General features: G+C 45.2%; 1 protein-coding gene across 2 annotated transcripts in view; it reads right to left on the reverse strand.

The window, feature by feature from the left end:
• Positions 1-21231, reverse strand: part of Tenm4 (teneurin transmembrane protein 4) — a 712052-nt gene that overhangs the window by 75575 nt on the left and 615246 nt on the right. For both annotated transcript variants that reach the window (XM_047517532.1, XM_047517531.1), the window contains exon 19: positions 8685-8901. In XM_047517532.1, coding sequence (XP_047373488.1) covers positions 8685-8901 — 217 coding nt within the window. The remainder of the gene's footprint in view (positions 1-8684; positions 8902-21231) is intronic.

Here is a 21231-nt window from a genome sequence, read left to right on the forward strand (position 1 = left end):
TTGTGTATGTTTCAGGAGAGAAAAGAGAAAATCCACAGACTCCTTCAGATTGGTAGGAAGACTATAACTCTTAAGCCAGAGGGGTCTTCAGTGAGACTGAATCCAGACTCCTCATTTACAGGTGAGGAAGTGATCTCTGGGGTGGGGCAGTACTTCTTTCCATTACCTGTTGAAGCTGGAGCACCCCCAGGTCTGCCTTGGGGCCCCGACACCACCTGGGTTGCCCAATGACAAGATGGCCTAGCAACTTCTAATGTCTTTAGGGACCACAGGCTGGGCCTCCTGGAGAGCCCAGAAGCCACTGCTCTGTGCTCTCCCAGCTTAATGTGGTTGCTGAGATCCTGCCGGCACTGAGGGAATGTGAGCTTCCAGGCTGCAGCTCTCGCCACCCAGGCCTGGGTCAACCTGGTGCTGAATGCTGATGCTTCAAGTCTCTTCCCACAGGGAATCTGCAGGAATAGTTTCTTTTGGGGGGCAAGGGCATGTATAAGAATTGAGTCCTTGACTGTTCACAGCACATGTTCAAATGCTTCCAGAGAAGTGAGTTCCCTGGTTGTGGCACACCTGCACTCACATGGCCCCACCGTGGTGGGATAAAGGCAGAGGCAGGGGAGGCAGGTAGGGTGCCATCTTTGGTTTCTGCCATAATACTGTATAGAGGCCGCGTCTATCCACAACATAGAACCCCACTGTGGGACTCACTCAGCCCACTCTTGTTGTTGTTGTTCTAATTAGTTACACATGACAGTAGAATGCATTTTGACACACTGTACACTATTGGAGCATAACTTCTCATTTCTCTGGCTGTACATGGTGCAGAGTCACACCAGTGTGGTAATCATACATGTATATAGGGTAATAATGTCTGTCTCATTCTACTGTCCTTCCCATCTCCACCACCCCACCCTTCCTCTCACTCCCCTCTGCACAATCCAAAGTTCCTTCATTCTTCCCTATCCCCCCTCCCCTACTATGGATCAGCCTCTGCTTATCAGAGAAAATATTCAGCCTTTGTTTTGGGGGGATTGGCTTATTTTACTTAGCATGACATTCTCTAGTTCCATCCATTTACCTGCAAATGCCATAATTTCATTCTTCTATAAGGCTGTCACTCAACCCACTCTTGAGGCCTCTGGGAGCTGACTGGAGGGCCAGGTAGGCTCACAGAGGAGCTGTATGCCTTGACCCTACATCTTCCACCGAGGACAACCTTATTAATGTGAAGCACAGTTCTCCAAATATTTTAACATCTTATTACTTAAAGTTCATCAGTGTTGAATGTAAATTCCTATACCCTGATTTACAAATACTAGAATTATAGTTTGAGAAATAAAAATTCTCATTTAGGATTCTAGGGTCTTCAGGATTCAGGTTCAGTTATTAACTTCCTGGGACAAGGGCTCTCTCTGGCCTTGACCTTTCCTCTTCTGCCATACCGGACTGATGATCTCAAGGGCCCACTTGCCTCTGCCATCCTGTGGGGCTAGGACACTTGTGTCAGTGACCTAACTGTGCTAATGCTGCCACCCGGTTCTCATTTCCTCCCAGTTCTCCTGGTGCCGCCAAAACCTACATAAATATGAATGCTATTGCTGATTCTAACACAAACACTGTTGCTATTAGTAATAATGGCCATGAGACTTACTGAATACTCTCTGCCCTCATACCTAAATGTTTTATATCTCATTTAATCCTTACAACATCCCCATGAGGAATGGATTAGACTCCTGATATGACAAAGGAGAAGAGCAAGACACAGAAGATTAAAAGATATGTCCAAGGTCACACAGCTAACAAATAGCGAGGCTGGGCAAGTTTAGGTCACTGACTCTGAGCTAGTGCTCCTCAGCATGAAGCCTGACTACATGTTATGTATAATGTTGTATGTATAATGAAAGTCAGGGCCACCTGGGAATGTAGGGTTCAGCCGAACTACACTGTATAGATTGTAAAATGAGGATACTGAGCTGGGAGCATGCAGGATGCAACAGAGAACAGAAACTCAGCATGTGGGCTCTAGTGTCAATGGAACATGGCTTCCAATGTAGCTCTGCCACTTGCCTTCTGACCTTGGCCAGGTACTTGAACTTCTCTGTGCCTCAATCTATATGCTCTAAAACAAGGGTAAAAAATCTGTCCCAGTGTGCTACGGTCTGGGGGACACTTAAAGACATCACTACTTATGAAACTTATATAGCCTTTCCAACAATGCAGGACATGTAGCACATCCATGGTGAATGTCAGGTGTTATTTCTGAGTGTACGTACCAGCCATTGGATTTCTCGGTATTGCATCTCATTTAATCTTCAGAACAACTAGGCATGGTGGAAATTAGTCACTCCACATTACAGAGGAGGAAACCGAGCCTCCCTCACCCAAGGACCTTTCTCTCTAAACCCCAGGTTGTTTCTGTGTCACCACATTATGCTCTGCTAATGCTTCCTGTGATGGACAATGGGGAAAATGCTTAAGTTACAAAGCAAATGGAGATTGTAATTCATTCTTGAAATCAATAAAGGTATGATCAAGTGGCAGAGGAGGAGTTGTGAGCTGCCCATCAGGATAATGTGGGAAGTCACTGCCTGCATTCTCAACTGAGTTCATCTGGTTGCTTCATCATCATGAACATTCATTTCAATGTGGAGAGGGATTTTTAAAAAACCAACATGAATAATATATTATGGCTGACATTTTGGAGGAAGCAGGATCTCTACCTTCTTCCATCTTCCATCAGGTAATTTATCATTTCTTTACTCTTCTTTTTTTTTTTTTTTTTTTTTAACTGATGGGGTGGCCTGTCAGCTCAGCTTGTTCTGAAAATGCAGGAGTATAATTCAATAATAAATTCACTCAGAGGCCAGCTTTCAGGAAGTTGGTGTTTATTTGAAGTCAATTAGATGATATCCACTGTTTGGCCTCTCACAGGGCTCTCAGAGGGCTGTCTAAGGCCTGGGGCAGGGCAGGTGGGGGTCTGGGATGGTGAGCGAATGCCCTTTGTAGCTGTTGTGTCACTGTGTGGGTTACCTCTGCAGTGGGCCAGTAAAAAATTATATCACATATGTGGTCACTTCTCCTTCCTTTTCATGAATTTTTTCCTCTTGCAAACTATTGCTTTCAAAGTTTCTGGAAACTTTGTGCCTTTAAAAAGGCCATGAAGGAAATTCTGAAGGCTTCCATGGCATCCAGGTTATTTAAGTTCTGTCTAGAATTGATTTTGAATCCTAGGATGAAATACCAACCCTGTTTGTGGGCAGGTGAGGATCAGATCTTTCTTGAGTTCCCTATATGACCTTCCTGGCCTTCTATTCCCATATGTTCCTCTTTCTCCCATGTGTCCCCTTTGCTTACCATGATCATATACCCCAGAACCCCTAAGCCCATCTTGACCTCAAATGTTAGAGAATATCTCCTGACTTGTTTTATAAAATAGTATCACCATAATTATTCTCCTGTTCCATTAAAATTCTCTCATTCTCTGATTATTCTGGAAAGTCATGCTGTTGCTCATGCTGGTTCCTTAATTTATAATGAAATTATAAATTTTGTGTGGCTGAAATCCACAGTAAGCAATGCAGCTTGTTCCGTAATACACAATACACACAGACACACACACACCACCAAAAAGTTTCATGAATACATATTTTTTACAGTATTGCTGATAGTTTCCATTCATTCTACCCCATTCCATTTAAACTTACTTTAAAAAAGAATAGTTTCAACACACTGAATTGATTTCATGATGCACTAATGGGTTGTTGTGACCTGTAGTTTAATAAGTAATGTTTTAATAGCCAACCCTTCTCACTGAAATCTTGGTCTCAGGTCCAGGCCATAGGCTGCCTGAAATCTTCATTCTTTCATTAATTTTCAACAACCAACATCTGTTATTGTCTGCCCTGGGCTGCCCTGTGTTGAGAAACAAAGTCACATCAGAGGCAGTGCCCATATGTGGGCTCAAGGAGATGTATTTGCAGTGGGAGTCACGGCCTCACATTTGAGCTCTGAGCACTTTGTACTTCTCTTCAGGTCCCTAGCAGGGACTGACTGGTTCCTTGACTCACTCTATCATTCCTTGTGGCTCACTCTGCACCAACTCCCGTGTTAGGCACTGGGGGTTCAATGACAAAAGAGGAACAGACCCATGAAGAACAGGCCCCCAAAGAAATGGGGTGAGATGCATGTCTTCTTTCTCCATGCCTGTGGCAGGGTGGATGCTAGTTAGTGTTCCCCTAATCCATCTTGAGAGTTTTGGCAGCTCTCTCTGTCCCTCTTCGAGCCTACCTAGTCTCTCCTTCTCATAGGATCTGATCTCTACAGGACACTGCCTTTTCCTCCTTCCTTTTTCTGATGTCCCCTCACCCCTTGAATCTTTCCCCTTGGAGCATAGTATCCACTGTCAGCTGAGTCTCCTCACTCCCTGTGCACACCCACCTACTTGCATGAGTAAGCTGGTAACTTTGGAGGAACCCCGGGAGGCCTGCTGACATCTCATCATTTCTTAGACAAATGTGTCCTCAAACATATTCTGAACCTATATTCAAATAACTTGAGGTGTTTCTTCTGTCATAACTCTTTCTATGATCTGCTAACATATCCAGCATGGGTAATCTGCAGCTATTCACTGAGGTGATGTCTGCCCCACACCCACCCTTTCAATTTGGTGAGACCTTCCTGGGAGAACAGAGTCGACCACCTGTGGGAAGCCGCTCCACCTTGAGTGTTCTTGAGGTTGCCCTCCTTTTCCCAGCTGCCTGATCCCAAACCCCACAGCCTGTGTCCTCTTATCTGTCCTTTTTCTATGGCTAATCCAGTTAGAGATCCTCCTCCTACTTTCTGACCTTAGCAGCCCCTCCTCTTAGTCTTAATAGCAGACACATTGCATTGTATTCTGCTCATGACCGCAGATGAGACAGGTGTTTCACCTGACAAATACTCAGGCACCCAGGTCAGGAGAGAATAGTATTCAAACCACCTCATCTGGTGACAGTGATATCCATGCCTGCTATGTCCCTTTCTATTTTAGATAAGCTGAGGTCATTGCACCTCTGTTATTTTATATGGAGACAAGGACAGCAGGGTCAGAATGTCAGACAGAGCTGTTGTATTCATGGAATCTGTCCTGAGTATATGCTCTGAGCCAGGCCTTGTGCTGGGCTCTAGATTGGGTCTCTGATGGAGACTGTTCTCATTGAAAGTCTACCTGGAAGTACTTCTGCCTTGAGTCAGCCTGTGGTCTCCTCCAGTGGCCCAGCTGAATCAGAGCACACAGTACTTGGCTGGGGCCCTCACATCCCAAGAGATGCTGCCCATCCCTCCCCCAGACAGTCCCTGCTCCCTTACCTCTGATACCGGGGTGGGGGGTGGGTACTGCACAGAAGCATGGGACTTCTGCCACCTCATGTAAGTCCTGGTGTCATGTGTCTCTTTGGAGAACCTCTTGTCTAGCCTCTGAGGAGATCCTGGACTCTGAGAGCTGGCCTGCTTACATCTTCCACTGAAGGTTGGTCCAGTCAGTTCTAAGGCCTGGGCTCGAAATTTTCACCCTAGAGACTCCCTGGACCTGACCCATGGCTGGGAATATATGGAGTGAGGAACTGTACCTCTACCTCTGAGGCTCGCCTTCCCTGCCAGTCTCAGGAGTGCTGTTGGGTGTCTGGGTGTCAGTCTGCATCTTGGAGGCCATTAAATAGAATCCCAGACAAATTATGGCAGAGCATATGGGGTGTAGGAGGATATAGGATTTTGTCCGTCAGATACAGGCCCTGTTATTGTCATACACAGGCACAGAGTCAGGTCTGCCTGTCCATCAGAAATTCCACTCTCAGGAGAAGTGCCTCCAGATTCCTCTCTAACAAGGACCCTGCTGACGGCTGACTAGTAAGAATGTGGCTTCTTTTCTTCCTCAAATAATGATTCAGTAGTCTAAACCTGGCTCTTCTCTGGGTGGTTATTGGACTTCTGAAGGGCGTGTTAGTATCAAGTCTTAACTGCCAATTAAGAAAGCGGAACTGGAAACTCAGGTTAATATCATCATCCTCAGCAGCAGCAATACCACCACCATCATCTAGTCATTAGCAAATATTTGTGTGTGGCAGGCACTAGGTTGAGTCTTTATGTAATTTTTCTCTCATTTAATCCTCATGGCAATCCTGTGATACAGATTTGTCACCCCAATCTTATAGATGAGGAGGCTGGAGCTCTGAGAGGTTAAGGAATTTTCCCAAGGTCACATGGTCAGAAAATGGAAACCCTTTCAATTCAGGTTTGTCTGATTCCAAAACTTGTGCAATACTCACTGTAATATGCTGCCACCATTTATTGATCACCTGACCTGGGTAACCCAGTCCTGGGTTAGGTGCTTTATTTTAGTTAATCCTTTTTGTGGCTTTTACGATGTAGTTATTATTATTACTCTAGATATTATCATAGCTAGAAGCTACTGTACAAAAATTATATCATTTCCTCAAGGTCACACAGTTAGGTAAATCCAGGGGTGAAATGCTTGGCCAATCCTGTTAGACCCACTCCCTTACCTGAGAAGAAAGAAATGGATGACTTGAACTTGGTAACTGACTTGACTTTACCCCAACTGTGCTTTTGTATTTCTGGCACAGATCGAGGACACCAAATAGGTGACCTAATAATAAGGGCATCTGGTGCCCCATGTTTCTAGGTTATTAGTCACTTTGGCTTGTTTTACATATGAGTCTGTTTGGGGATCCTTAGTGATAGACAGCTGTCTCTTTTGAATCCAGATCCTCTGTTGAGGAGCAGGGACATAATGAGTCAGACAAATGTTAGGTAAAAGGAATTTTTATAATAACATTCTGGAAGCTTCCATTATCTATTCTTTTGTAGAGCAAATACCATATTCTGGGCCTTGCCTGAAGTATTATAGGTTTGGAGAGATGAATGGTCCCTGCTTTCAAAGTGTATGTAATTTAACTGAAGGTGACAGCTATATAAACAATGATTGGGAGCTGACTTCTGCTTTTGCTACTCATCTGTAGTGTGATTTTCTGGCCAAGATAAATGAATAGTTTTTCTTCACTCTTTCTGCTTCTGGATCCACCACTTGACTGGCCCTGTGAATGTGGAAGGTGACCCCCACTCAGGTTCTCCATACGCTTGGGCTAGGTGGAAGAGCATACACTCTAACGTACCTTTATTTCTAAAGGGTGTGATGTGTGTTAGGCCCCCCTTGCTGGGCTCAAAGGACTTGCCCCCTCACTTTTCCCGCCTTCTCCTTGGTGTCTCCTGCTACACCCGGGAAGATAGGAGCCACCTTACGGGGAGCTCTCCTGGCTCCTCCTTCAGTCTCTGCCACCCCAGCTCTTACACATTCTCCCAGAGAAAGCATTCGTGTGTTCTTAGATTCAACTAGTGCCTATTTGTTGATGGTTTCCCAAACCAAGAACTTTAGGCCCTAACCTCTGCAAGTGCTCCAGAATTACTTAAAATGACAGACATTTCTTCTTGAGTCCTATTGTCCTTCCCCTGCTCAAAGTGGAGCTCATCACTCACTCCTACCCTGCTCCTGCTCCGAGGTCCTTGTCCTGGTAAGAGATCACCATCTACCCCAGCATCCAGGAGGAAGGCCCTCTTCCCAGCACCCCTCATACCTAAGCAGTGACCAAGTCCTGTTGATGTCCCCTCTTCCCACCCTTGTCACTTTCTACTGTCCCCTGAGGACAGGGACTCTCTGTCACAGAACCCATGAACATAGAAGGCACACAGTCTGACTGCTGAATTAACTGTGCTGACTTGCAGAGAAAGCTCTGCATCTCTGAAGCTTCACTACATTGGAAGACTTTCAAAAGAAGTCATTATAAATGGCCCCTCTTGGATCCCTCATCCTGGGTCACTGCCCTAACCTGGGAAGCAGAGGATGGAGCACCATCTTTGCTGCTCCCGTGCACTGTCATGCCTCAGGGTCTTAGCACAAGCTCTTCCTTCTCTCTGGAACCCCCTTTCTCTCCCTTGCCTCGTTAACTATTTCTCAACTTTAAGATTTGGACCTTAAGTCTTAACTTTCCCCCTACTTCAGAGTACCTCCTCTGTGCACCAGAGAACCCTGGGCACATATTTTTGGCTGAGCACATTGTAACTGTCCCCCATATTTTTAATCCTTCAGTGGACTGTAAGTGACCAACAGGCAGAAACTGTTCTACTCATCTCTGTCCCAGCATGGAACCTGGCACAGAGTAGATCTCAGGAAGCAATGTCTAACAGATGACACAACTGGAAACAGAAAGAACGCAAGGACATGTGACCTGGGGCACAGCAGATGCACCCCTCCCTCAGCCTAGCAAAGTCTTCGGGGAAGTTAACTCCGAGGGGTGAGTAGTGTCAAAAAACTTCAGCTCATCTGGAGACCACAGGATCAGGAAGAGCTGACTGCAAAGTGGGTATTGATCCAAGCTTCCCCTTGGACCTTTGATTTTTCACTCTCTCCATCTATCACCCAGCAGGAGCAACACAACTTTGCTCATAAAAATTCTGAATGCCTTGGATAGCAGTTTTATTAATGTGGGTACCTGAAGTTGCTGTTCTGTCTCCTCTGACATTCCATCAGGAACCTTTGAGGCCCACCCTCCTGGCCTCCTCCCACCCAAATGTAGCCCTGGAGGTGATTCAGCACTCCCTCAGAGAGCTGCCACTGGAGCTGGGGCCCATGGACTCACCCTCCATCAAAGGGGTTCTCCCCAGGGATGACGTGTGTGCTGTCCCTGCCCACGAGGAACTTGATGCGGTCATAGAAGGAGTGTAGGTTCTGCTGGGACACAGGGGCCTGTGTCTCCTGGATGATGTCCAGAGGGTCGGGGGAGCCCAGGCACAGCGGGTTGACATGACAGAGGGGCTGGAGGCAGCAGTCAGGGTCCATGCAGTCCACCAAGCCATCTGCAGGGTGACAGAGCATGTGGTTTATAGTGCTGTGTTCACTTAGCCCTGTTTGCCCACAATGCCTGCATCCATTTCTTCTCTACGTTCTACTCACTGACAAGCTTTAAGTACTGATATAAACCAAAGCCTTTGCTGGGTATCAAGGAGATCCAGGTACTCCAAGTCTGGCCCCAGCCCACCAATCTAATAGGAGGGAGAGACAGGTAAGTGTGCTGTCTGTGCTGTTTTTTTCCTTCTAAAGAGACAGCAGGAACAGTATATATGAAGGTGTAGTGGTGAGAAAATACATGAATACTTGAGTTGCCCAAGACAAGGTCACTGGGTTGGCAGGAGCAGACCGTGCTGGGCCTTGTAGGCCAGGTTAGGGGGTTTGCATTTCATCCTCAGGACCATGGGGGACACCTACAGGGTTAAAGCAGGAGGTGACTCCATTGACTGTGCAGTGTTGAAGCTGAAGAGAAGTTGGAGTTCAAGAAGCGGGGGTGGAACTGAGGCTGCACAGGTGAAAAATGACAGCCTAGACTGGAGCAGTTTCAGTAGTGACTGAAGTAGTGGATGGGTTAGAGACATTTAGGAGGAAAAACTCCAGGATCTGATGACTGCCTGGCTCTGGGCGAGGATGAGGCAGTGATGACGAGGGCATGTGGCATCTCTCCCAGTGGCCAGGTGACCACATGGCCTGAGGCACTGTCCGTGGAGGCCCTTGTCCGCCTCCTGGGAGTTGCCATTTGCAGGGAATCCTCTTTACCGTAGGGTAGATTCCCCAGGACTGCATGACAGCAGTATGGTCTTCCCAAAGTGCAAAGGAAGAAATTCTACCAGATCACAGATGCTTGGCCTCATTATCCCAAAATACTTTTATAGACACCCAATAGAATGGTTTAAAATGGGGCATGATCCCAGAGTACACTGCCCAAAGTAGGGGACAGCAAGGGCCCAGGGTGATGGCCTATGTTTTAAGGGCAGAGTGTGATGATGTGTATTCTTGCCTGGGTTCAAATTCTGACTTTACTACTTATTCGCTGTGTGATTTGGGATAACCGTTTCTACCACCCTGGTCCCAGATCTGTTCTGGTCGTCTCTGTTCTACCCTTAGCACTTAGTAGGCATGCTTAAAACATGGCCGTTAAACAAATGAATGAAAACTGAAGGAATTTATTAATGAAGGACTGAGAACAAATGCTAGTCTATAAAAGTCAGAAAACCATGTCTTCAGTCAATTCCATTAGGCAAAGTGGAAGGATCATGAGACACTGAGAGATTGAAGTTCAAGTCTTAGTGCTGTCCCCAAGATTGATCCTATACAAGTTCCTGTACTTCATCTTCCTGAGCCCCTGCCTCCTCATTAATAATGTGGGAGTACTGCTCAGATATCCACCTCACTTCTGCTACGTGGAGATTATAGTACAAAGGCTACTGCCAGAGCACTGCATATACATTGACCAAACGGAGGCCGCATCCTCCCCACTAGCTGTGTGACCACAGGCAAGCTACTTAGCTGCCCTGAAACCCAGTTTTTCTTTTTTTCTTAAATAAACTAGGGACAAAAAATCCTTGCCTTTCTCTCCCATGTCTGCATGGCACCTTAGAGCTTGTAGCCTCTTTTCAAGGCAACACAGAGAAAAGCACATGGATTCCAGAGCCGGATGGTCTGGGCTCAAATCTGGGTTCTAAAACTTACCATTGTGTGTGACCTTGGGCCAGTCACTTAAACCCTCTGGTCTTGGTTTCCTACATCTCTTAATGGGGATACTAGGAGCAAGTGTCATATAGGTATTTGTTACATATTAAAATGTGTAGTACTATGTCCACAAATAGTATCTGACACATAGTAGGTGCTTCATAAAGATGGCTTCTCTTCCCTGAACCTAGAACATGGCTCATCAAATGAGGGGCCATTCCTCCTGTGCTCGCCTGGCAGATTCATTCTAGGATGTGGAGGAAAGCCGTCCCTCACCCCCAAACGTTCTGGGCCTTAACTTGTTGCTCCTGTCCCAGCCCCAGATACAACTGCCTGGCAAAGCACCATCCTCTCCCAGTCAGCAGGCTCCATCACGCATTCTTGGGCTGCCCCTGTCAGACATTGCTTAAACACATAATTACAGCCCAAGCGGAGGGTTATTTGCATTCTGCTATTGATGTTAGCATGACAGATTCAGCTGCCGCATCCATAACTCTGCAGAAATGCTCCATTATTCAATCCCAGCGAGCAGGGATGTTGACCATTAAATCAGCTAGCACAATTGAAGGGCCGTGAAAAGTCATGGCTAATTTGAAATTTTATTAGCTCTTGCCTGCTCTTGTTTACCACCACGGCAGTCCCTGGAAGCAGTCTTTTACCTCTTTATAAACACTGCTTTGTGGCACCTGGGCAGAGCCACCTTCTGCTGAGGAGGAACGTCTGCTCTTGAGCCCTGGGAAAGGTTGGCCAGGAGAGGTGGTGCTTACTAATATCAATGTTAAACTGATGATAAAGATAAATCACAGCACGCATTGAGTGCCACACCATTGGTGCTTACTTTATATACTTTATAAGGAATATGTCATTGAATTCTCCCACCCTATAAGGTAGCCACTGTTGTCACCCTCATCTTAGAGAAAAGGAACCAGAGGCTTAAAGTGGTAACAATACTTGGAGAAGATCATACAGAGAGTTGGTGAAAGAGCTGACTCAGGATTTGAACTCAGTTCTTTCTGCGTATGGAATGTTCTTTGAGTCCTCCAGAGAGACATTTAAATAAAAGTTAGGAGAACATGATTTTATGAATGTTACTGAAACACTACTCTTCAGCATCCTGGGGAAATTCCATTCCAGAATGACTCTCCCCAGAACTATAAGTTGACTATTTTATCTTCTTCCCCAGACAATGAGCTCCTGGAGGTTCGTTGCTGTCTGATTCATTTCAGTATCTCAGGGCCCAGAACTGGACCAGAACAAAGATGGTCCTCCACAAAGATCTGAAAAATGGATAAAGGACTTAACCAGTCCAGGGCTGCTCCTCTGATCTAGGATCACAGTCACAGGACACCAGAGCCTGAGGGATCCTCTCACACTGTCTTCAGTGGCATAGTCACAGTGCTTACGGGAGCCTTCTTTCTAGACAGACTGCCTGGATTTGGATCCCAATTCCCATGGGTAACCTTGTACAAGTTGCTTAATTTCTTTAAACTTGTTTCTTCATGTGCTCATAAAGAGAGACAAAGAAAGATGATTAATTCCTTAGACTCACAATCCGCCCCTATAGTCAGGGGTAAAGTACAAAGCTTCTTTTGGGTGTCTTGTGACAATGAGACAAAGCTTTTCCAGGGAACTTCTAGGCTGGCAATCTTCTCTGAGCATGTGACTCAGCATGCAGGCATGCTCCATGCAGTGAGTGAGATGCCATGCAATGGACCCTTTAATTAGGACTGCATCTTTTGTGAGTTCTGGAAGTTCTGCTCTAAGCTCTTCCAATAGTCTTCTTTCCCTTTCTCTCTAGTCTTTTCTTCAGGAATATTATTAAATGCTTAAAGAACCTCCTATTTTTCATGTCTCTCAATATCTCTCTTAATTTCCATCCTTTTATCTGTGTCCCCTTCTGATTTATTTCCTCAGATCTATATTCTACTTCACATATCTTCCCTTTATTTGTGTCTGGTCTGCTGTTTACTTGCCCTTTGGGCCATTAATTTAAATTACCCATACTTTATAATTTCCAGATCGCCTCTTTAGAACTTTTCAAAACCTGCTTGTTTCTTTCTTGATAGTATCTGTTCCATCCTTATGATTTTATACATCATTTTATCTCTTTAGTCATATAAAAACTTACTTATGTTATAGTCTCTCTCAGATTGTTACGTTCTTGGGAGTGACAAGCTTTTGTACGCCGGGGTTGTTGACTGCAGCCTGGGGCCACTCGCGTCCTGGGTGTACTTTGATTCTGCTTGTGAGTCCCAGGGCAGCTTGCCTTTCATACAGGGGATCTCACGTGGTTGAATGAACCCTTCAGAATGGTTTCTGGTTATTTCCGTTTGCTACCTCAGGGGTACCACTAGTCTGGGGCCACTTTTTGGGTGGAATGCTTAATAGCATTCTAGTGCCACTTTGGTATGTAGGACTTCAAGAGCTTTGTGGTGTAGGTGCCATTGCTCACAGCAGACTTCCCCTGCCCGCCACCCCCTAAGTCAGCAGAGCCATGCCTCAGTGTCACTGCTGTGGTCTAGTGGGTAGTGTGTAGTCCCAGCCAGGGGGCTCTGTTGCAGTGGTCCTCCGGGATTGTGCCCTGCCTTGGTTCTACAATCCTGTCTCACCCTGTGCCTCTGCTCTGACTTTCAGTTTCACATTGCTTCTGGGATCCAGGGCTCCCTGGTTCCCCCTTTGCTTCTTTGCTGAGTTCTTAAAAACAACTTGTTGTGCCTTATAGTCAGAGGGTCCTGGTGATAACCTCATTGGACATTTTGCTGGAAATAAAAGTCCCAGCCAAAGCTCTGAGCTTCAGTTCTACCATGGAAGAAATGAATCATCAAACCTACTTCCCAGAGATGCTATGGGGATTAGGTGAGGTCAGGCATGTGAAGCACTTGATAAGCAGCATGTGATATGTAGTACCTAAGTAAGGATTTGGCTAGTTACAGTTACCAGTAGCTCCTGGCCAGGTGCTTCCTTGACCTGGTATCCTGGTAACAGTGCTGCCATTTGGCCTTGGCCCTTCCTATGCACACATCAAGGGCAGTCTTTCTAAATATAAACACAGCCATAACAACACATATAAATTAGTGCAGTGGAGATCTTGAGGGAATTACACTCTGTGGTCCCCTGAGATGGACATATCACACAGATAGTGCTCTTATGAAAGACACTGGGACTGTGGAATTGTTCACTCTATGTTTTGCAGGTTAGAGTGATTACTGCCAGGTCAGGAATTTGGCCTGCCTACCTGGTGCTATCCTAATCATACATATAACAAATACTTTCTTAATAGTAAATGTGGGAAAAACTTCCACCAATAGAGACAATCATATTTAAACAAAGTGCATATTTTTAAAAGATGTCGATAGACCTCTATTTCATTCATTTATTTATGTGTGGTGCTGAGAATTGAACCCAGTGCCTCACACATGCTAGGCAAGCGCTCCATCACTGAGCCACAACCCCAGCCCCAAAGTGCATATTTTTAAAGTGAATAGGGCCTCCCAAATTATTTCCAAAGGTTGCATTTCACAAAACCAGTTTCTGTGTAAAACCCTCTTTATATTTTTGAATGTAGCATATGAAAGCCTGAAACGATGCATATGGCTGCTGTATTGTAAGGGACATGTTTCACAATTTAATTTTCTAAGACGTAGATGACAAATATTAGAAGATTTGTATTAAAAAGAAAAGGTGTGCTTTGGAGACAGAAAAAAAAATTCTGGGGTAAACTAGAAACACATCAATATATAGTTTTGGGGAATTTTTGGTTTGGCTGGTTTGGAAACACATTTTCCAGGTAACTCATATCTCAATTCTATATTACACACAAGTTGGTTGACTTGTAAATTGTCAATGTTTCATATGTTTGCTATTTCCATTAATAGACCCTCATTTATCATAGTGGGAAAAAAATCAGGAAAATAGGGAGGATTTTCTTCTATGTCCTTCTAATTTTCAGTAGATCCCTCCTAAATCCTAAACCCCAAATTTTGGGAAAGAAGAACCTCCCCTCAGAAATGTCTTTTTTCTTTGATGTCTGAAGCTGCCCCTTCCCATCCCCCCTCCTTACATGGTGAGAATGAAGAGGGCAGAGGAGGTGTCCAAAAGGTCATTCAGGCTGCTGGAGGTTGAGAGGGTACAGCAATGCCACAGCCAGGAGTGGCCTCTGATGCAGAGAGGATGAAAAGAAAAGGAAGGGAGAAGGGGAGGGCCGGAAAACAGCAAATAGAGATTAAAAGAAAAAAAAAAAAAAAAAAGGCTCAGGTCTCTGCCTTTGGAAACCTTCCAAAGTGGGTCACACACTCCTGACCCTCAAATTTGAAGTTCCCGGATGCTCCACTGCTGCTAGTGCACAGAGCACTGGCTTCTGCTCACAGTTCCATCCATGTGCTCCCACTGGAGGGAGAAGAAACCATGCCACCTCACCTCAGGTCTCTCCTCAGTGCCCACCAGCAGGTAGGTATCAACTGACCTGGTGGGAGGAGGGTGTGGGTGAAAGAAGTTCAGACTGGAAGCTCAAAGACCTCCACTCCGGACCTGTCTCTCTCCTGCCCTGAGTCCTGAGCCATGTCCCTTCAGATGTCTGAACTGCAACATGCTCACCTAACATCAGGGTAACATGCCCTGCCAGCCTCTCAGGATGCCTGAGAGTTTCCTGGGTTGTAGAGAGTAAAGGAGTCAGTCAGTGAGGAAAGTCTGTGTCCTTCCCCTGCTGTGGCCATTACCTAGAGCTCTGCACATAAGCATTGGGGCACAGAGATGGGTCAAGTCTCCTGCTGCCACTTGGCCCTTCTCTGGATGCACATTTGCAATCCTGCCTGGAAGTAGCTTCCCGCTATGTGATCTTGACAGCTGCCAGCAAGGAGTGGGACCTGGGTAACTTGTTTCTCTCTCTCAGGTCAGTGTCCTCCTTGGTCAGGTGGAGGAGCGACAGGACAGTTTCTAGACTGTTGGGCTGTCTGACAGTCACCTCCTGGGCTTCAATATGCCCTCAACTCACATTCTCAAAGGGCTGGCTTACTGTGATTTTCCCAGAAAGTCAAGAGTGTACAAGAGATTTCCATTAAATGTGGTAGCTTGGCTAACTTTGCCATCTTTACAAATGAGGAAATGGAGGCTCAGGGTATGTGATTTTACCTGATATTATACTGCTAGGGAAATGGTAGAGCTAGGAATTTGTTCTCATATATATCTCCACATCCAACTGTTAGGCATGTTCCACAGCCTACAACTCTTTATATCAATGCTTTGGCTCTTCTGGCTCTCCCAGTTCTGTTCCCACTCCTTGGGAGTAGGAACTGACTTGTTAACGTTTTTATTTCAAATGCATAATACAGAGCCTTGAAGTAAGCATCATATTTGTTAAATGAATGAACAAATGCATTCATGATTGTGTGAGGATTACAAATCAGGCAGCTCAATCAGTTTGGCAGGGCCTAGGGCCAGGCCGTGTGATGGAAGCCATTCCCTGCAGGAAGTGCTCATCCCTCTTCTTGGAAAGAAGCAAGGGGAACAAGCCTGTTATGTTTATTTTGCACCATTCTCTGGCTGGGGAGCCCTGTGCTAGGCATCTGACACATAGGAATAAAGCAGTGTCATCCTCAAAAGCTTCGGTGCAGTAGGTCAGACAGACAACAGAGTATGGGAAAGAAGGAAGGTCAGGGGGTTCTGGAAGCCTCAAGTGGGGAACCCAACTCAGGATAGGGGTGGGACATTTCCTGGAAGAGAGAATGTGTAAATGTAAAGTAGGAGGTTGGATAAGTGGTTAGTAAACCTGTACTGTGGTTGTTTGCCTGATTCATCAAACAACCATGGTCACATGAAAGGGTTATTACAAGCCTCTTGGTCTCTCTGCAGGCTTACCCATTCCTCAGGCCAGACAGCCCATCAGCCAACCTCAACCTGCTGTTGTCTGCAGTCTGAAGATAGAGCTGTTTTACTATATAGGCCATGAGCAGTATCTGAGGAGGCCCGAGGGAGGGAGGGTGAATGCGCCTCCCCTTTCTGTACACATCTGGGAGAAGTTTTTGTCATTCTCTATAATAAATTCTGTGCCTTCCTTCAAAAAGCTTACAAAATCTTTATCTGTTCCTTGGAACACAAGATTTTTAAAGGTCAATTTCTCTCTTGTCTCTTATCACGAGAAGCGTGGTTTAGAGATAGTCTGAAGGGTGACCAAATTCTATGGCTTTGTGTGAACTCTTCATTTCTGCAATGGGAGATGGGGAGGAGAAGGGAGGACAGAGAGCTTTGTTCTGTTTTCCTGAAATTTCTCATTCTAGGTTGCTCTATCAATTGTGTGTATTGCCACCTGTGATTGTCTTTCATGGGGCCAAGAGCATCTAAGAGATTATCATACCTTGAAGCTGCTTAAAGATCCTTTATCAAAAGAGGTCTGGCTGTTTAAATTCCAGTGGAGTTTTTATTCTGGTATTCTTTTTTTAAACACAGTTTCCATCTATTCCTAGCTCTCCCACTGATCCACTATGTGACTTTGGGCAAATCATTTCAGCTCACTGAGATTCAGTATCCCTACATGTAAATGTCCTCCTGCAAGTTTATTGTGAGACTCTCTCAATGATGGCTATTATTTTCCTTTATGTACATTTGGATTTTTTTTCATTCTAGCAATGAGCAGGTAACAGTTTGGAATATAGATTTTAGCAAAGAAAATGAAAAAAGTAAAAATCCACTATTATATGGAGAAATATATCAAAAACTTAGTGGAAAAAAAGTAGAATGTTATAAAGAGTATAATTCCAATTTTTAAAAGTACTTATTTATATATAAATATATATTTTGTAATAAACATCATACTTCTCTGTTCGCAGGTGGAAAGGAACAGGAGGGAGAACTGATATTCGCAGGTGATGGTGGAAGTCTTGAAGTTGAGTAACTCTCCCAAGGTCACACAGTCAACAAATAGTGGGGAAAGGATTTGAATGCAGAGAATCTCAGTACAGACCCTGCATTTTAAATTTCTGTGCTACAGTGCCTTTCAGACACCTTAAACACATAACCTATAATCCTGATAGCAAGTTTGTGGCATAGGGATTATTGTCCTCATAGTCACTTAGCATAGGAAGGCCACACTTTGACCATCTTTTAATGGGAATGGTAAGTATATCCTCATGAGAAGGTCAGTGTGTATCTAATGAGAAGATGCATGGGACAGCATTTCAACAAGGGCTTCAGAAATAGGGTAACACATGAACAAGGCACACTTTCTTTGGCAAGGGAGGTATTCACATTAAGGGGGTGAGTCAGGGTTGCTGTGCCTACTCCTCTGGCCCCTCTCACCCCTTAGTTCCCCCAGGGTGAAGTCTAGCAATTTGCTAGATGGATTGGACAGCTCCAACAAAGGTTCAGGAGGCAGGCACTTACCAAGTCACATTCAGGATGTTTTCCATTTTGAAATCTAGACAATGACCATACATGAAAACAAAAACAAACCAATAAAGCTACTCCCAACTCAGCCATATTGAGTAACATTTTTTTTTTGTCTCACAGCTTAAAAACACTGCAACAGCATTCTTTTTTTTTTTTTTTTTTTTTTTTTTTTTTTTTTGTTTGCAGTACTGGGGATTGAACTCGGGGCCTTGTGCTTGCAAGACAAGCACTCTACCAGCTGAGCTATCTCCCCAGCCCAACAGCATTCTTAATGAACCTTGAAATTCAAGTTTAATTTGACAAGAGTGGCTTTAAACCTACCAAGATCAGAAAGAAGAGAAAATGGGAGTTATCCCATAAATGAAGGGTTGCAGTGGTTTATGATGGAGCCATATGCCTGAGGTCTGGCATGGTGAACAGCTCTGCCCAGATGCCAGCAGATTTTGCCACTGGCCACCTATGTGACCTGGGCAAAACACGCGGAAGCCTCTGTTTCCTCCCTATCAGGAAATAGTAAGGGTATAATCATACTGCATTCCTCACCGTGTTGTCCGTTGGATGCACAATCACTTGGCAAACTATAAACGGACACCTGAGTGACTGTGCTCTGGTAGGTTTGTGAAGCTGCTGCAGTCCACTTAGTCTGAGGTGCGCTCTCTGCATTTATAGGAGGAAGGCACAAGGAGAAGGTGGGGTGCTCTAGGTTCACCAGGCCATGGGCCATGACTCGTTTTTGGGGTCCTAGTCTGGTCTGTGTTAATGACTTTCCATGTGACTGTGAAGTGTATCATGTCACCTCCCCTTTCTGGGCTCCCGTTTCCTGTCTGTAACATTCAGGGGAGTAGGAGGAGGAGCTGAAGTTGATTTCTCAGATGTCTCTTCTGGCCCTGTTACTCAACATTAAACTCTGCTAATTCCTTCCTCAAGCCCTTGAGTCGTTTCAACCATGAACAACCACTCAGTAAGACTCTAACACTATTTCTCTGCACACTCTAAATTATGTATCTGGGATTACACTGCATTCACTGTCATGGCTGAAATAAAGGCACTTATTTCATTTTGCCTCTATTAGATGTAGTCATCTGAATGACAATTTCTTCCAAATGACTGTGAGCTTCCTGAGGGAGAAAGACTGGGCCATGTTCACTGGTCCTCATATCCCCTCAGAAAGGAGCATGGGGCCTTGTTGACAGCAGGAACCCAATACCTGTGCTGCTCAACTGCACTGAAGAGAGCTTGGTACTAAATGTGGCCTACGCTCACGTTCCTCATGTAGGGTGCACTGTTTCTCCCTCCACAATCTCTGCTTGGTGAGGTCAGTGAGGATAAATTCTGCCTGTTTATATATATGAGTATGTAATACATATATTATGATAGTTGTGATACACAAATAAACATGATCTTAAAAAAAATTCTGCCTGTCTCTGGCTCTATAGCTATTTCAGATGTGCCTCCCTGAAAAGAAGGGTCCCCTCACCTTCCTCTAGTCTTCCCCAATGGATGGAGAGCCCAATGAACCAAGAGGACCCCAAGGTGAGAAGTTTCACAGTTGAGACAAAGCCAAAGACTCTTGACAATTCATCCTACCCAGATAGTTGTATTTCTAATCACAAGGACCCATGGAAGGTCTTCCTGGTTGGACTGGGAGCCCCATGGGACAGGGACCATGTCACTCTTTCCAGGAGAGCACCCAGATACCTGATAACATCAGGTGAACGAGTGGTGGCTCTTTCAACACAGCAGTGATCCCACCGTATTGCAGTTACCTGCTGTTTCCCTCTCTCTCCCCTTCTACATCACGAACTTGGCACAGGCAGGGACCGTGTCTTATTTATCTCTGAACCCTAGTACCCTGGATGGGACCTGGTGCAGTGTAGACACTCAGTTAACATTTGTTGAGTGAGTAAATGAAATCACATTACTGTGCTATTGTATAGCATTGCTAAAGGATGTATAAACTCATTTCAGGCCTTAACATGCTCCAAGAAATGTAAGAGGTATAGTCTCCTACAATCAGGGATTTTTTTGATTATTCTTTTCTACTTCCTGCTGGCTCATTTCTCTGAGCAGCTGGAGAAGGATCCAATCCCCCTGGGCGTGGTCCAGCACCATTTCCTATGACAAAAAGCTCTCCCATCAAAGCAGTGGGGCTTTGGGCTACTGTGTGCCCTGGCCACATGTAAGCACTGGTGGGTTCCAGTGCTGGGAGGGCTGGTTCTCAAGTGTGGCAGACAGGTTATACCGGTATTGGATTTCAAAGAAGGAACAAATGAACTCTGCTCTATAAGCCAGTCTTGCCTGCATGTTTGAGGGGAGTGTGCTTGCTCTCCCTCCACATTTCCCAAAGACATTCAGTTCTTTTACTGCCCAGATGTTCAACAGCTGTTTGAAGGCGTTGGCCATGATACTGAACTCTTGAAAAGGGAATGACTTCATGGTGTGGCTCCTCTCCCCTTCTCTTCTATTACATGGGTGTGACTGTTTGTCATTGGAATGGTGCCCACACAGGCTAAGTGAAGGGGATGCTGGGCAAATCATGCAGATAATGTAGGCTGACGTCTCTGCCCTAAGAAGAGCAAATGAGATCATTCTTTACCTTGCCTGAAGACAGGAATTCTCAATGCCCTTCCTTGGTTTGCCCTGCCTTTCCCCCATGATGATCTCTTTAAATGGAAACTCCAGGAAACTCCTTCCTATTCAAGTATTACCTTTCTGATGAATGTCTTCCTACTCCTACAACAACCAACCTAAAGTCGTATGACAGCACTAATTGCAGAGCATTAACATTCAAATTTGGGCCTTTCTCCCTCACTTGAGCTCCTGGAGCGCAGGGACAGGAGTTACTCATCTCTGTGCCTGGCATGAGTCCTGGTCCCATCACAGAAACTCTGGATATTTATGTAGCACAAGAATTAGTGAACTCCGCAAGCTTCAGGTTGACTAAGGGACATTTCAACACTCCAAGATCTCAGAAGAACATGTACCTTATGTCTGCCTTGCTGTGAAGACGAATGTCAGTCACAGCTCCTGGTTGATGGTTACTCCACCAGGCCCAGACCTGCGAGCATCAGGCCTGGCTGCCTTCTGGATTTGGGCAGTAGGCAGAAGGACTGAAGGGTATCCCAGATAATGACCAGTAATTTCAAATGAACCAGAGCAATATTACACAGTTGGCCTTTTAATTCTTATGATGCTTTCATATTTTAGAAAAACCCTAGGAAAAAAATTTCCCAAAGATTAGGGTGCTGAGTTTTTGGTTTGTTGAT

This window comes from Sciurus carolinensis, chromosome 11 (genome assembly GCF_902686445.1).
Source record: "Sciurus carolinensis chromosome 11, mSciCar1.2, whole genome shotgun sequence".
Taxonomy (NCBI): domain Eukaryota; kingdom Metazoa; phylum Chordata; class Mammalia; order Rodentia; family Sciuridae; genus Sciurus; species Sciurus carolinensis.